The 15,925-nt window shown below is 35.8% G+C and overlaps 1 protein-coding gene across 1 annotated transcript in view; it reads right to left on the bottom strand.

Annotated features, from left to right (window-relative positions):
- LOC118279145 (pikachurin) overlaps positions 1-15,925 on the bottom strand; it is a 176,814-nt gene that overhangs the window by 56,031 nt on the left and 104,858 nt on the right. The window contains exons 4-6 of the mRNA XM_035598681.2: positions 7,924-8,040; positions 4,616-4,992; positions 3,527-3,641 (exon numbers count right to left, since the gene is read on the bottom strand). Coding sequence (XP_035454574.2) covers positions 3,527-3,641; positions 4,616-4,992; positions 7,924-8,040 — 609 coding nt within the window. The remainder of the gene's footprint in view (positions 1-3,526; positions 3,642-4,615; positions 4,993-7,923; positions 8,041-15,925) is intronic.

The following is a 15,925-nucleotide window of genomic DNA, read 5'->3' as shown; positions in this document are numbered from 1 at the left end:
ATCATGCCAATATTAAAAATATTTAACGTTTTAAACAAATAGATCGACTTGGACATCGCTTGATTTGATTATTAGTATGTATCACACTACACAGCACGACGGGCCAGCGACCAACAGGAACGAGAGTTTCAATCGCGTGAGGCGCGAGAGACTAAAGAATCTAATATAATATTGTAATATTCATTTTGTTTTCATGCGATGTCCAAGTCGATCTATTTGTTTAAAACGTTAAATATTTTTAATATTGGCATGATAATAACTTATGTAATAACTTAAGACAGAAGGTCCTTCAAGTAGACACTAAATAGATTAACCGACTTGGTATTACATGGATCTCACAACTTTTGACGGTAGAAAGACTGAGCTGCGAGACTTGGGTTTTTTACAGGATGTTTTTGATGGGATCTCACTTCTTTTTGTAGAGCCTTTCTTTTTGATACCATCTACTTCTAACGAATTTTGTTAAAGGTCTTATGATATTTTCTTATTTTTATATGTAGTCTTCCTCTTTTTCTTTTCCGGTACTACTTCTTGAGCTTCAGCCACAGTTTTTCTCAAAGCCCACTCCCTGTCTCTATGGGCTTTTCTCGGAGGCTTTGATGTCTCAATTTTTGACAAGTCTGGTTTCACAAATTGATGATTCCTGCGCTTTAATACTTCCAAAGTCGACATTAATGAGATGTAAACCGCCCAGAACCTCATATGGTAGGTACCTATCTACACCTATTAAATTTATAACCACCACCAACCACCAACTGCATAAATAACTTTGTAATCCCATATATTTATATGGGATTACAAAGTTATTGATGTAGTTGGTGTATTTGGAAAACTGGACCGAAATTACAAAATATTTAAGTTTTCCCATGATTAAGACACTAAACTCTATATGTATTCCAAATATGAAGCTTCTAAGTCTGCTAGAAGTGCCTTGGACTTTTGATGATCGGTGAGTCAGTGAGTGACAAAATTTAGAAACTTTAACAAGTTGTCATTCTTAAACTACTGGTTCAAATTGACTGAAATTTTAAATATTCCGTGTTTATACAATGCCGGATTAGTTACTGAAGATTCAGGTTTCTTGCTTTATCCACAACCGAATTATAGGGGGTCGAAAAAGGCCCGAATTGCTTCGAGAAAAGGATGGTACGGCCGTGCCGCTTTTTTTGTGCTCGACTTGGCGGGGGCACTGCCGTGCCCCCAGATATATTCGAAGACACCACTGCCTATTCATTTAGAGATCAATGGACTTGAAGTTTAGTTAAATAAGGAAGTTTGAAAGAGATTTGCATCCATTATTATGAGAGACGGACTAAACGCAAGTCACAAACAGTGTTAAACTTGTTCCTGCTAAAGTTTGGAGCGGAATCACTGCGGTTTGTCTGAAGTCGTGATTTAAGACGAACATTTCTACAATAAGAACTTGTCGTACTACAGTTTCTATGGCAAAACAAGTCGATTAAACTCCGTCATCTCATAAACAGTTTAAGCACTTCAAAAGGCAATCACTCAAAATGGCGACCGTTCGGTGGCCGATATTCAAACTCTTTGGTGAGCATTATCTTTTGCGGGTTCCTTTAATTGCTCCCATTGAGTTTTACTTTGAATCTCAAGGATATTGGGGGAGGAAAACTTTGTTTAGTTAGGCAAATTGGTCGATGGAGCTTTTAAATTTATGATATTAATGATTTCTCACTCGGCCCTTCGTCCCTTGCTCCCGAAATTCCTTCGTGACAATTTCTGCGTACACAAATCGTAATATGCAAATATATTCCGCCTCCAAATACCAGGGTGTCATTTAAATATTTGTCCGGATCTGGAATTTGAGACCGTTCACCTTATCTTACGAATGTCATCCCAAGCGGATCGGACGGATCAAATTTTGGGCAAAAATATTTGCGTTCAATAATTCTATTATCGCATAATGTAGCTACAGTTATATGCAGTAGATTGGAAAATTAGGGTATGGTCATATTATGATTTGAGTAATTATTGTGAAACGCTTTCAAGGTCAAAGAACCAATGACATAGGTATTGAGAGTTGGAGATTTTCAACATTATCTATGTTAGGCTTTAGTTCAGACAAGACTAATGCATGTATCATACGTATAAGGTACAATTTAGCTCGTATCGGTCAAAACTAATCCTACTGAAGTCTTTAAGGTTACGTTTTAATTTAGGTTAAAAGAGAAAAAAATAATTTGTTCGATTTTATCCCTCGCTAGTCACTGGGCGGATGATCGAGCCGTTTTAACCCCGTTTGTCCCCTAAAATAATTACAATCAGGGGGTTAACAGGAAAAAAAATCGTTCATCAATTCCCTTGTCGTTGAGGGGACCAGCCTAAGGGACGTATTCTGGTGTAGGCAGAGGAGAGTCTGAAATTACTGTAAATACCCTGAGGAGTAGGAACCGTCTAGTCATCAGTATTCTTCTATGTTGTAAGATTCAAAAATAACATCATCTATCTGAATAGAGTTTTATAAAAGAGTTTGTTTGAGTTTGAGTTAAATAAAAATTATCCTTGAACGTATGTTAAGTGGTATTGTAAATTAAATCGTATATGGTTGAATTTCAACCACTAGGCGACCACTAGTATAAATAAATCTGAAAACTGTTTGAACGCGCTAATCTCTGCAGCCACTGGCCCGATTTCAATAATTCTTTTTGTGTTGGATATTGCATTTATCGAAGAAGAGTATATATAGGGTATAAAACATCAAGCTGTGACATTAGTCACAATGCATGCTCGGTGCCGAGCATTGAATGATAAATTATATAAATACGAAAGTAACTCGCGTCTCTGTTTCTTCTTTACGCCTAAACCACAGTACCGATTTGAAAAAATCCTTTTGTGTTGGATAGTCCATTTATCAAAGAAGCTTATAGGCTATAAAACGCTACGACCAATAGGAGCCGAGCAAACTGGGTGAAACCGCGCGGAAGAAACACTAGCTAGTGTTTTATATTTTCCGAAAATGGAGTCAGTGGAGCACAGATTAAACGTTACAATAGTTATTATTAAAATAAGAAAAGGTATTAAAAAATTGAATGTATAGAAACGTGTTAAGATAGCTTTATCAACAGCAAATCCCCCTCAAATTCAGTTTACTAATACGTCTAGCCACATGGGCGTTAATGTAGGTTCCATTTAAGTAAGGCACTGTTGGTTTGGCAATAGATCCGTCGTAGGATATGGACTAGAGAATATCTTCTTTGAGTATGAGTACCAGTATACTCACTCAAGCCATCGAGATCGGCCTACAGGCATCTAAGCTGAGCACTGGCCTTTTTGTGCCGTGTTGATTATTATTTATTTTAAGTATTTTCTTGTTTTGCCTGCAATATCTTACAACGGTGCAAATATTTCATTCCAAACTTCGTAGTTATAAAAAACCAATAAGCCAATAACGCCTGGGATTTTCGCGGTAGTATACCCGAAATTCCTTAAGCAACCGCATTTATTATACGAATAACGCCGAGTGTAAAATTTATGTACGAGTATTAAATTAAAAGAACAATCTTACCTGGTTTGCACGTGTTGGGGTTGCCTGCACATGGACACCGCTCATTACTACAGCTCTCACAGTCGCAAGCTTCTACTGCCGCCGTCCAAGGAGGCGACGCTGTCGCTCCTGGTACCTGGTAGATATAACATGATATTAGAGACAACGTGCTAATAGTATAATCATATTTTCACACTTATCTTGTTATGTTTATAGTCTTATTATGGTAAGAAGATGTGTCTTTGAATAAAGATAATTTTCTTTTGGTTAAATGGTTTCAACCGGCCTATTTAGAAGACATTGGGCAAGGTCTATGTTCAGCAGTGGACGTCTTGTGACTGATGTGATGATGATGAAATGGATCTAGAAATCAGATGATCTAATTCGTTCGATTGTTGACCTCCATGGTATTTAAATTCCAGAAAATTATCAGTAAGTACGTATGGTGTAGGAGTGTTAGCTTAAAACAATTCCTGTTAGCGGTCAATTAGCGTTGAGAACAAACTTGTTGTGTCTAGAGAACACAGTTTGTTTCAATTAAATAGAAACTGTCGAAAGCTTGTTGAGGATTGTTATTCTTGCGCCTACTGTAGACCGCCTAAGAGGTTTTCCAAAACACCAATCACTATGTTGTTTTAATAACAAAAGTGCTAGCCAGTAGAAACAGTGTTCCATTTCAACCAATCCTAAAGCTACAATTGAAACTTAAATAAAACAATCTCCATCAACATTAGTACCGACAAAGTAAAGATTGTCTTTTATCATGTTACCAAAATCTGTTGCCTTGGGTACTTCGAAATCAATAACTTGGACGACTTTCAATCGTCAAAGTCGAAGATTGAAATTGATTACTTTTGAGTAAACTATGATTTTAAAGAGTATTTGAATTTCTTGCTTGTACCTTGTTCAAAGAAATTCACGCTTAATGATAATAACCTTTCAGTTAATATTTGAAGTGCACAGACTATCTGGGTACTTGGTGTGACTTTGGGAACATTTAATTCATTTAGATCAAAATAAGTAGCGTTTGAATGGTAATTAATTCTACTTCTATCAAAAAGGTTGGTCAAGAAACCACACAAATGTTAGAGAAACAGTACGTAGACTTACTTTCTGTTCTAAACTCGGTCCTTGCGTCGTCACCTTCGCATCGTTGGCTTCCAATAGATCCTCCTTCGTGTCATCAGCTATGATGTTCAGATCCGTTTTACTAACTCCGTCTTCTATTAAACTCTTCAAGCCGTCCACTTGTTTGGACTTCTCTCCTGTGTACGTATAGTTTGGTGTGCTTCTTGTGTTAAAAACTATTGGCAGTGTGGTTGTAAGTCTTTGCGTTCTATCGTCGTCGATATGTTTTAAGCTTACAGTAGGTTTACTAATTCTATTGGACGGCGCTATTTCTAGTTCAGCTGAGAAGGACACGTCTTTTTGGTATAGTACGTCCTCTTCCGCGTCGGAGATGTCGGTTGCTCGCGTCGCGTTTAGCTCTGTAGACAAAAGGATACATATACAGGTTTGTAAATAAGTAACTACAGTTATAAATACACTTATTGTTTTGATCATTAGTATTGTCAGAATTTATGGAAGTAATCCACATTTTTCATCAACAATATTCTAAACTCCGTATTAAAACTGAGAAACAAGTGGATTATTATTTTGTGAATGGGAATTTTGCCACGATCACTTTTCTTTCACATATGGTACGCACTTAAGACCACTAAGATTTGAAAAGTCCCTTAGAAAAATCTAAATCACAATTTTAATTATGGGACATCAAATACATTTCAATTATCATACACACATACGTAGATCTGTGAGATACGAAGACTCAATATCACTATAGATGAATCACGAGCAAGGTTTAATTAATCATAGCTAAGATCTAGTCACATCTAAGCATCACATCAATATAGATAAACGGCTGCTTTGTACAGGTGAGGCATTGTGTCCGTGTGTCCATAATTCAGCGATCACACGGACTAGTACCGCAGCACAATGGCTGACAATTAGCCCATCAGAGTAATTGCCAATCGAGAGATATTCAACTGAGACCCATACACTACTGTAATTATATCACATGTCAGCAACTCTAATGGTCATATTGGATGGAATTTTAAATGCAAGATGGTAAATGAAGGTAATACATCGGTAAGGATGTATAAGTACGGGATACGTAATTAGATAAATTTTGTGTTAGTATACCTAAATCGTTCTGTTAAACGTGTAGCAACACATGATAGATGACAGAAGTCGCACATAGACGATCAAATCAACGGATGACGTCATAAATCCTACATCGCACCATATAAAGTTTACATGCGAATAAATATGGATTTAGAATAATCCCAATGAACAACAGTTGGCCAGATCACCTTCCCTGGTCAGAGAAACCTCCTTTTCTAGGGGAATTTTACTCACTGTTCCCTAAAAACGCAACTAGTAACAAGTCTCATATAAAAAAAACTAGAATGGATTAGAGAAGAATCATAGCAACAATTTATTGAATACTAGTCAAAAATAATTTAATATAGGTAACGATATATTGAAGCATGAAATTCACTTAACCAAAATCCTTCACGGAAAATTCGTAAACTTCAGCCCAAGATAACAAAGCGAAACAATGAATGCGATGGAGCTGGAGTATTCAATGAACACAAACATCGTACACTGCGAGTACAATAGTGAGCCACTACCCACATTTCACGGTAGATACAACTCTGTATAAAACGTAAAACGCAACATTTCTATCGCTCGCTTGCAGACAATCGAGATGAGAGCGAGCGAATCGATTTATGTGACAAATCGAGAACTACGGTTTTATGATATCGCTGGGATCGACATTGTGTATCTAGAATTTATTTTATGTAATCTCACCGTTTGTTGGAACTACTTTGTACCAAGTATAACGTTCGATTTTATTGTTAGATACTAACAAATGATTGCTAGTAGTGTATTCTAATGTCTAGTGAATTCTAATGTGTTGTGTTTATTCTACCGTTTCTAGCTTAGTCTACCGTCATTTGTTTGTTAAAAGATAAGCATTTAAGGGGGGAAAATCAATGACTTCTCCCGCCTTGGGCGAGACGAGAGGGAGTGTCAGACTCTTACTGTCTAAAAACTACCCCGTTCCTACTCTTGTCCTTCGAGCTGGAGCCCCGGTAAACCCGCTAGGTAGTCCGAAACTCCGGATCAGGCATCAGCCCTATTGAGCCCCATGTGTGGTGGTCGTGGTACGTAGTAAATGTTACTATAATCTCCGTGCCACATAATGTGAACAAACAAGTGCGCACATATCTGGCTCCGACATAACAGTAGGAGACGAGCGTATTATCAAAAGCCTTGTGAGTATAATTATAAACTCTATTTACTCTCAGAATATTGTTGCTATACGTACGTAATATACATATGTAAGCTCCCATAAACATGTTCCCAGTACGATATAAAAGGATTGCTTTGTACCAACACTCGTGGGAATACTACAGAGTAATTTATTCGCGTCTATAACAGTGTATCAGCTCATTATAAATTCATCCACCGTGACTATCGACCCGGGGAAGGAAACTTAGTTACCAATATTGAGGTTACATTTTTCAAGTAACTTGAGCTTAACATCTAATTTAGTAATCCCTTGCTATTACTAAGCTTAAAATAGAATAGAAAATGTTGGGGCAAGAATAATGTTGGAGTGTTTTAAAGTAGTTTAGGGAACGTTGAAGATTGGAAAAGGAGGATCCTCCGACCAGGCGAGGTGATCGTACCTGGTGGGCGTTCTGCCCCACAGTTGTTCGTTGGGATTTTATATAGATGTTTATTTGCATGTAAACGTCACAAGTGCGATGTAGGAATTGTAGGATTTATGACGTCATCCACTGATTTGTTCACCGATCGTCTATGTGCAATTTCTGTCATCAATCACTTGTCGCCACATTAGTTTAAAAGGTCAACGAAGTAGTACATTGGGTAGTATGGAGTCTAAACTGTGTTTCATAGATACCTATAGTAGTAGGTACTAAACAGGTTAGAATTAGAAGTTTAATAATAGAACACTTTTTTCGGGGTTCTAACTTACTATTTTGGTAAATTACGCGTGGGAGGACGTTTCACCTGAAACCATGGGTTGGACTCCCACACGTATCAATTATTTTTTTCCACAATTCCTTAAATAGCACCTTCATTTTGGAAAGTTCATGGAAATTACGTGGTTCACTTAAAGACCATGTTATTTTAGAACCAGTAATCTCTTTATATGCTGCACATAACGTTCCTAAAGAATTTGGATGAATGAAACTTTTCAACAATTTTAAACAAATTGTATTGGTGGTCTACCATTACGATTTTATTTGCTAGTTTTCACACGATTTAACAATAACGTTTTTCAATTCAAAGTACCAGGATAACAGAAAGCGCGTGGAAGTTACCTGAGCAACCGTATCCGTCGACGTGCAGCACATAGCCGGGCCCGCAGCCGCACTCGTACGTGCCGTCGTGCAGCTCGCGACAGAGCTGCTCGCACGGGCTGCCCTCGCCGCAGCGCCCTGCAAACACCACTACACTTGTAGCTAGCTTCTTTATTGACAACAATAGCAGGAGGATCCAACGTAAGCTCTCGTGGTTCATAAAATCCTAGTAGCTTGATTACTAAAGATAAAATAAAAGGTAAAGAATGACAACATATTTTTTCGTATCACATTTCGACCTGAAGTAATTTATAACTTTACTAGCGAACCCGACAGACAAAATTAAAAAAACATTGTCCACAAAATTGTGAATCTAAACCATTCTCAGATCCCCTTGAACACACACAAAAAATTTCATCAAAATCGGTCCAGTCGTTTAAGATAAGTTCAGTGACATACACACTTACAGAAGAATTATATATATCTATATATTAATACGTGATGCAAAAACTTTCGGAACCTTTTTACGAAAATTGCGCGGACGTAGGAGCATAAAATTTGGTACACTTATAGTTTATGTGTAGGAGAAGTGAAAAATGCTAATATTTTTCAAAAATAATGCTTATAAAGTACATTAAATCAATAAATAAAACATTACACACACTACCATGCATAGCATCGTATTTGACAAAATGTCAAAATTGACAGACATTGCGATGATATTCTCACGTCTCATATGAAAAGAGGTTTCTCATTGAAGGAGGTTTGGTTATTCATGATCCGCCGGAATATATTAATTTGAATTTCACAAAACTAATAGCAATTTGTTAAATAAAAATTATCCTTGAACGTATGGAAAGTGGTATTGTAAATTAAATCGTATATGGTCGAATTTCGACCACTAGGCGACCACTAGTATATATAAAGATATGATTGGTACACAATAATAGAGTACAAGACAATAATCGAATCCTATTATTACATTTCAAGAAATCGAAATAATACTCGAAGCAAAAGACAAAACAATAATTCGTTGTAATAATAATATCAACATGTCAAATCAACAACAAGTTAAATTGATAAATGTTCTGGGAATTGTAAGTTATCGTGGGCTGAATGACATTAACGGAATTGTGATTTCAAGCTAAATTGAGCTCCCAACAATTATATGCCTAGTCATAATATAACTATCGCTTTGCTTCAAACAAAAAGGAAACCTTGAAAGAATTTCTTGGAATACGCATCTCTTGAGGGCGGACGTTTGCTTAATTCATTCCATTAGCTAAGAATTATAAAGTTAATTACAAATCTTATCACGTTCTTTGACATCTCAGATTAAAGGCGGATTACTCAAAGGGCGATAATTATACCCGCCGACGAAATATTCCACTTTTATAACATTGTCTTCTTTCTATCAAGTTTTGGGTCCGAGACGAAAGTACGAAACGAAATAAATACGGACCGTAATTGCGGACAAATTAGACAAGTTCCCTTCTTCAAACAACTCAATTTAGATTTCAAACTCAATCCTTTTGTTGGAATTAGTTACAATTTAAGGGGAAATCGAGACTTTTTGAACAGATTTTAGTGGAACATTACACTATCTGAAGTTTATTTTAGTTATTGAAAGAACTAAAACTACGGACTTCGCTTTTGTTCGTGTCTTAATAGTAATTCTTACCCTTATTCTATTTGTCTTTAAAGTACCGCTATTCAAAAGGTATTTTTAATTGGTGCTTTAACAAAAATCCTTTCAGCCTTATAATACTCGTATTAACTTCCTTCCATAATAACGTACATAGTTAGCGTGACTCCACAGGTACGCAAACTGATGTAAAAAGTAGCTTCGTCCCAAATTGCCATTATAAATGATCTGCTACGAGCGAGAAAAATGAGTCGGCCATTACAAAATAAATGTGAAATGAGCGGGATTATACTTCGCTCGCGTGGCGCTGGCATCGCTGTGGGGAAAAGAAATAGCTTTTGATCAGTAATTTGACGTGCAAGGCCTTCGGTACATGTAAAATCATGTTTGTTAAATCAGTTTGTTAGCTAACATTATTCTTATCTATTAATTTGAAACATAATGAAATTAATGATAGACATTTTTCTTGTCTTTTAGAAACTAATCCACACTTACGCTAACATATTCAGTTTGCGTAATTCGATATTTTTATATTTTTGTAATTTTAATACCATAAACCGGAGTGATTTTTACCATCTTAAATCTTTCTTAAACTTCAGTATAATTGAAAACAACGAAACAATACGAATACAAATCGTTGTCTGTCACAACCATCAAGTTTTTATCCGCCATAAAAGTTTTCTAACCCTTGACATTTAGCGACGAGCATCAAATCTATATATTAATACGTGATGCAAAAACTTTGGACCTCTTTTTACGATAATTGCGCGGACGTAGGAGCATAAAATTTGTTACACTTATAGTTTATGTGTAGGAGAAGTGGATAGCGCTAATATTTTTCAAAAATAATGCTTATAAAGTACATTAAATCAATAAATAAAACATTACACACACATGCATAGTATCTGATCGTATTTGACAAAACGTCAAAATCGATAGACATTGCGATGATATTCTCACGTCTCATATGAAAAGAGTTTTATAAAAGAGTTTGAATTAAATAAAAATTATCCTTCAACGTACGTTAAGTGGTATTGTAAATTAAATCATATATGGTCGAATTTCGGCCACTAGGCGACCACTAGTAAAAATGAAAATGCAACAAATTGACGAGCCACTTCTTTGTCTTCGCTTTAATCGAGTGAGAAGGGGTAGCGGAATGGTATGCAATTAGTTAACACTCACTCATTTCGCTCATTACACGACAAGGCGTGCCTGAAAGCGTCTGACACGCGTCACAGCGCGCCCCCCCACCCCCACCCTCATTTTATTACACTTTTCGTCACGTCATACAATACATTTTTCGATTATTCCAGAAACTCTTTTACCGATTTCATTTTACACATGATCAAGCCTTTGTAAATAATGACTGCCGGCCGAAAAGTTAATGCAAACTCACAACTCAATTTTAATTTCAGATTTCATGGTGATGCTTGATGTTTTATTTACAATCGACTGGAGGAATTAATAATTCCGGGATGTTAATATTTATTTAATAAATGTACCTATGTATAATGCAGTTTTCAGTTGCTTGAACGCATTTATCTCTTGTACTGTCCGTTGAATTTTAAAGAACATTTTAGCATCTGACTTTGTTGCAAGGTTTTTTTTATGGAACACGTAAACGAATTGACATATCACCGAGTAGATGGTAAGCAATCGCCGCCGCCCATGGACACCTGAAACGTCAAAAGCGTTACAAGTCCGTCGCCGGTCTTTTGGGGGTTAGGAATTTAAGGGCTGTTGGGGAATCGGGAATTGAGAAGATTGGGAAGAGGGAAATTTGACTTGCGATCTTTATCAACAACAATGAGAGAATAACAACTATTTCTTGCAGCTATATCTACCGATAAGTATAAAAAAGTGTATATGGTATGGACTAATCGTTCAAATAGGCAAAATTTGAAACAGCATACAAAAAATAATATAGGCCCAACACCTGAAAAAGAGTTACCAAACTTGAATCTATCGTTTCGCACAAAACCCGTTTAAAATAAACGCGAATTCTTTTAAAATAAAATTGATAGAATTAAGCGCGTCCTCGACGCGTGCCGCTCTCTGACACGCGGTAATGGAATCAGCTCGCAATAAATCAGTTAACACGTGGAGTTAAGTACTGCTGTCAATGTTTTATGTCACACAGTGATCAGTATGTCCTTTCTTTTTACCCGCAAATTCTGTTTTTGGTTCGGAGAATTTTAGATATGTCTTCTGTAAATGATAGGAGGTTAAACGAGCAGACAGATTACCTGATATGGTAAGTAATCATAGTTCTTAGATACCCGAAACATCAGAAAAGTTACAAGTGCCTTTTGGAGGAGGTGGGTTTTGCCTTCGCTCCGGTAACCTCACTCACACGGCGAAACACATACGTTGAAAGTGAAGCTGAAGCCGTGAAGCTTTAGCGTTAAACCTTCAAGAGCGTATTCCTTTTTAAACGGCCGGCAATATGACTCCTCTGGTGTTGCGGGTGTGCAAGGGCGGCGATGATCGCTTACTATCAGGTGACCCGTCTGCTCGTTTGCCCCCTATTCCATAAAAAAGCTATACTACGGTCGTACGGATCACTACGGTAATACTGACTACTCATACTACTCATCTATATATTAATACGTGATGCAAAAACTTTGGACCGCTTTTTACGAAAATTGCGCGGACGTAGGAGTATAAAATTTGGTACACTTATAGTTTATGTGTAGGAGAAGTGGGGAACGCTAATATTTTTCAAAAATAATGCTTATAAAGTACATTAAATCAATAAATAAAACATTACACACACATGCATAGTATCTGATCGTATTTGACAAAACGTCAAAATCGATAGACATTGCAATGATATTCTCACGTCTCATATGAAAAGAGTTTTATAAAAGAGTTTGAGTTAAATAAAAATTATCCTTCAACGTACGTTAAGTGGTATTGTAAATTAAATCATATATGGTCGAATTTCGGCCACTAGGCGACCACTAGTACTTAATTGATATGTATAGGTCTGTATGAACTGCTAGCAAAGCCTAAAGCGTACTCGTATATCTAGTTAATTTAATTGACTATGTTGTTAAGATCTTTGTACTACATTACTAAGCCAGTAAATCAAGCATCCTTATTGGTTGATTTGACAAACGCCGGTTGCCTAGCAACGTGACACACAACTCCGAAAGACCGCCCGAGGGAACAAATGCTTTTAAAAGGACCAAAGAGAAATATTTTTGCTCGTCTCCTTACTGGAACTGACATGTAATTAAAATATCAATCAAGAATTTAATCTCCGATACATATGTATTCGTATATTAATGTACTTAAATTAGGAAAGGAAATAACTTGTGTGTAGACGATCTATTGCTCTTATATTTTTTCTATCGCGTTCCGCACGCGCCTCAAAGAACCATCAGATCACTACAGACAGGGCCCAGTAGGGCAGATGCCTGATCCGGAGCTGCGGACTACTTAGTGGGTTTACCGGGGCTCCGGCTCGGCAGTAAGGGTCAGTAAGAGTCTGACACTCCCTCTCGTGCCGTCCAAGGCGGGAGAAGTCATTGGATGATTTTCCCCCCTCAAAAAAAGCACCAAAGGTTACAAGTTGGGCAGGGGGACAAGGTGTATGGACTTTGATTGCAGAGTCAACTAAAGTAAATATTGATTTGGAAATCATCAGAAGTAGGACATGTCTAGAAATTATTTAACCAGAAAACGGTAAGTTCGCTCGCTACAATGTGTAGGTACTTAATGTTTCTTATTGATTTCTATCGGTAAACAAACATGTCAATTGATTTTCGACTCGATCAAAAAGCAATAAAGTTCAAAATTAATTAACGATGTTTGACAGACTGTAGTAGTAGTACCTACAATGATAAATCGTTTCAATATAAACTGCTTTGATCATTTGCCGCCTCACTGCGTTAGACAATATCTATCTAATAATCCAGTGTGATCTGACCTCTCGTTACACAGGTTTATGATATAGGAAGGGGTCAGTAAATACTGGAATTATAGTTTAAAGTGTTATATCCTATGGATTGTAATGGAGTTATTATTTTATATCCTTACTTTAAACATGATGTTAATTCTATTTCTAAATCTATTTATTATCTTCAGCATAAACAATAATAATAACTAGTGGTCGCCTAGTGGTCGAAATTCGACCATATACGATTTAATTTACAATACCACTTAACATACGTTCAAGGATAATTTTTATTTAACGAATTGCTATTCGTTTTGTAAAATTCAAATTAATATATTCCGGCGCATCATGAATAACCAAACCTCCTTCAATGAGAAACTTCTTTTCATGTGAGACGTGAGAATATCATAGCAATGTCTGTCAATTTTGACGTTTTGTCAAATACGATACTATGCATGGTAGTGTGTGTAATGTTTTATTTATTGATTTAATGTACTTTATAAGCATTATTTTTGAAAAATATTAGCGTTCTGCACTTCTCCTACACATAAACTATAAGTGTACCAAATGACAATGCCAGAATATCTATAGAGCTTTGCCCCACCAAAAAATATATTGTACAGGCATACCAAATGTAGCATTCTATTGCTGCTCTATTAGTGATAACTAAATACAGGATTAAAAGCCTTTAGAGCTTGCGGTTTCTATATAAATCTAAGAACAAAATATTACATTTAGGTTAGGTACCAGTTTAGATTAATTGCAGTTATAATGGTAGAAATAATTAAATTAAGTGCTTTATATTATTACAATGCTATCATAGGGTGTTTAGCTATGAAAGGAAGGAATGTCATCACCAATATCACCTTTAGTAATCCTACTTTTCATTCATAGCCATAACGAAACAACAATGTAAACAGAACAGACAGAGCGAATGTCAAATAATGACTTTTTGGACATAACTGACACAAGCACGCCAATGACGTTTCGTTACATCTGATCACTTACGTTCAAATACGAAATAATAATATGAATAAGCATTCATTATAATATATATTATAAAAATAAATAAATTAACTAACAGTATGTATTTATACCAAATTCATATTAAAATCCGTACACATTACATTAATAAATCTTTTTTTATTGAATGGCTCGTTTTGTTCCTTGTGCAAGCGTACTAAGAAACGCAGATAGTCGCGATAAATACAGGAAATAGGCCTTGGATTTTTTAGATTCTTTTTATTTCCTAATTTTTATCCGCAACCTTATTAGAATAATAATTAAGTAACCAGGGGTCTTATTTTCATTGCATAATATTGATTAATTTACATTTCTTGTACATTGATGAAATTAAGTGGGGCAGGATCTGGCATTGTCATTTTATGCTCCTACGTCCGCGCAATTTTCGTAAAATAAGTTCGAAAGTTTTTGTATCACGTATTAATATATAGATTAACAAGGGCAAGGGGTATCGAACGGCGAACTATTGCTTGGCTTTTCTTCAGTGTTTCAAAAATGTCTCAGTAGTACCACGGAGTCTGAAATGGTGCCCAGTATATGGCAAAAAGCACACCTCCGATTACATGAGACTTACAACATAAATTGTGAAAAGTTTATGTACACAAAGCAACGGTAATAAGTATACACCCAACATAACTATAACTATGCAATACCTTTACATGTGTGGGTAATTTTATAATAATGTGCATAAAAACAAACGTAATAGCCAAACGCCTATTACGCACACATTGGTAAATACTATAATTTTTGTGTCGGTATACGTATTTTTATAATTTAATACATGGGTAAGGTTAATAATATTTACAATCGATGATATCAATAAACATTTTCACTTGAACAGACGTAGTGCTCGTGGACGAGTGGTTAATGAACCGGTTTCAAACTTCGTTTACGACAATGTGGGTTCGAATCTAGTCAAAAGTATTTATTTTCTTTATTTACTACGTTGTTTTTCTGTTTTGTTATTGTTTTCTGTATAATAAAATCAAAGTATGAATGAAACAGATTCTGAATAAAACAACATTAATTTTTATTGTAAATAATTTATTATTTTTGTGTTATTATGTCCTATAAATAAAAAAAACATGAAAAAATTGGATGAAAAAATATCGTGGTGCAATTATTTAATACAGACACGTTTAACATTCACAATCTATAGCAATTTAAATTTAATTAGGCTAATACGAGTGGTGAAATGAATCAACATGTTAAATGGAAAGAAATTATGACAAATTCCAACAGCTTAACAATAACATCACTTCACCGTCTCCTTTAGACTTTCGATATTCCTAGTAATGGACAAAAAATCAAATTGCGATAACGTGTGTTATTAAAATTTGTTTTTGTTCACATTGCTAAACATTTATGAATGTTATGTCTGTATAAATAAGGTTTACAATTACTAAGTAAAATAAATTCAACTGCAATACACTTATGATTCCACTAGTTAA

The sequence above is a fragment of the Spodoptera frugiperda genome, chromosome 14 (assembly GCF_023101765.2).
Source record: "Spodoptera frugiperda isolate SF20-4 chromosome 14, AGI-APGP_CSIRO_Sfru_2.0, whole genome shotgun sequence".
Taxonomy (NCBI): domain Eukaryota; kingdom Metazoa; phylum Arthropoda; class Insecta; order Lepidoptera; family Noctuidae; genus Spodoptera; species Spodoptera frugiperda.
This window is presented reverse-complemented; position numbering and strand designations above follow the sequence as displayed.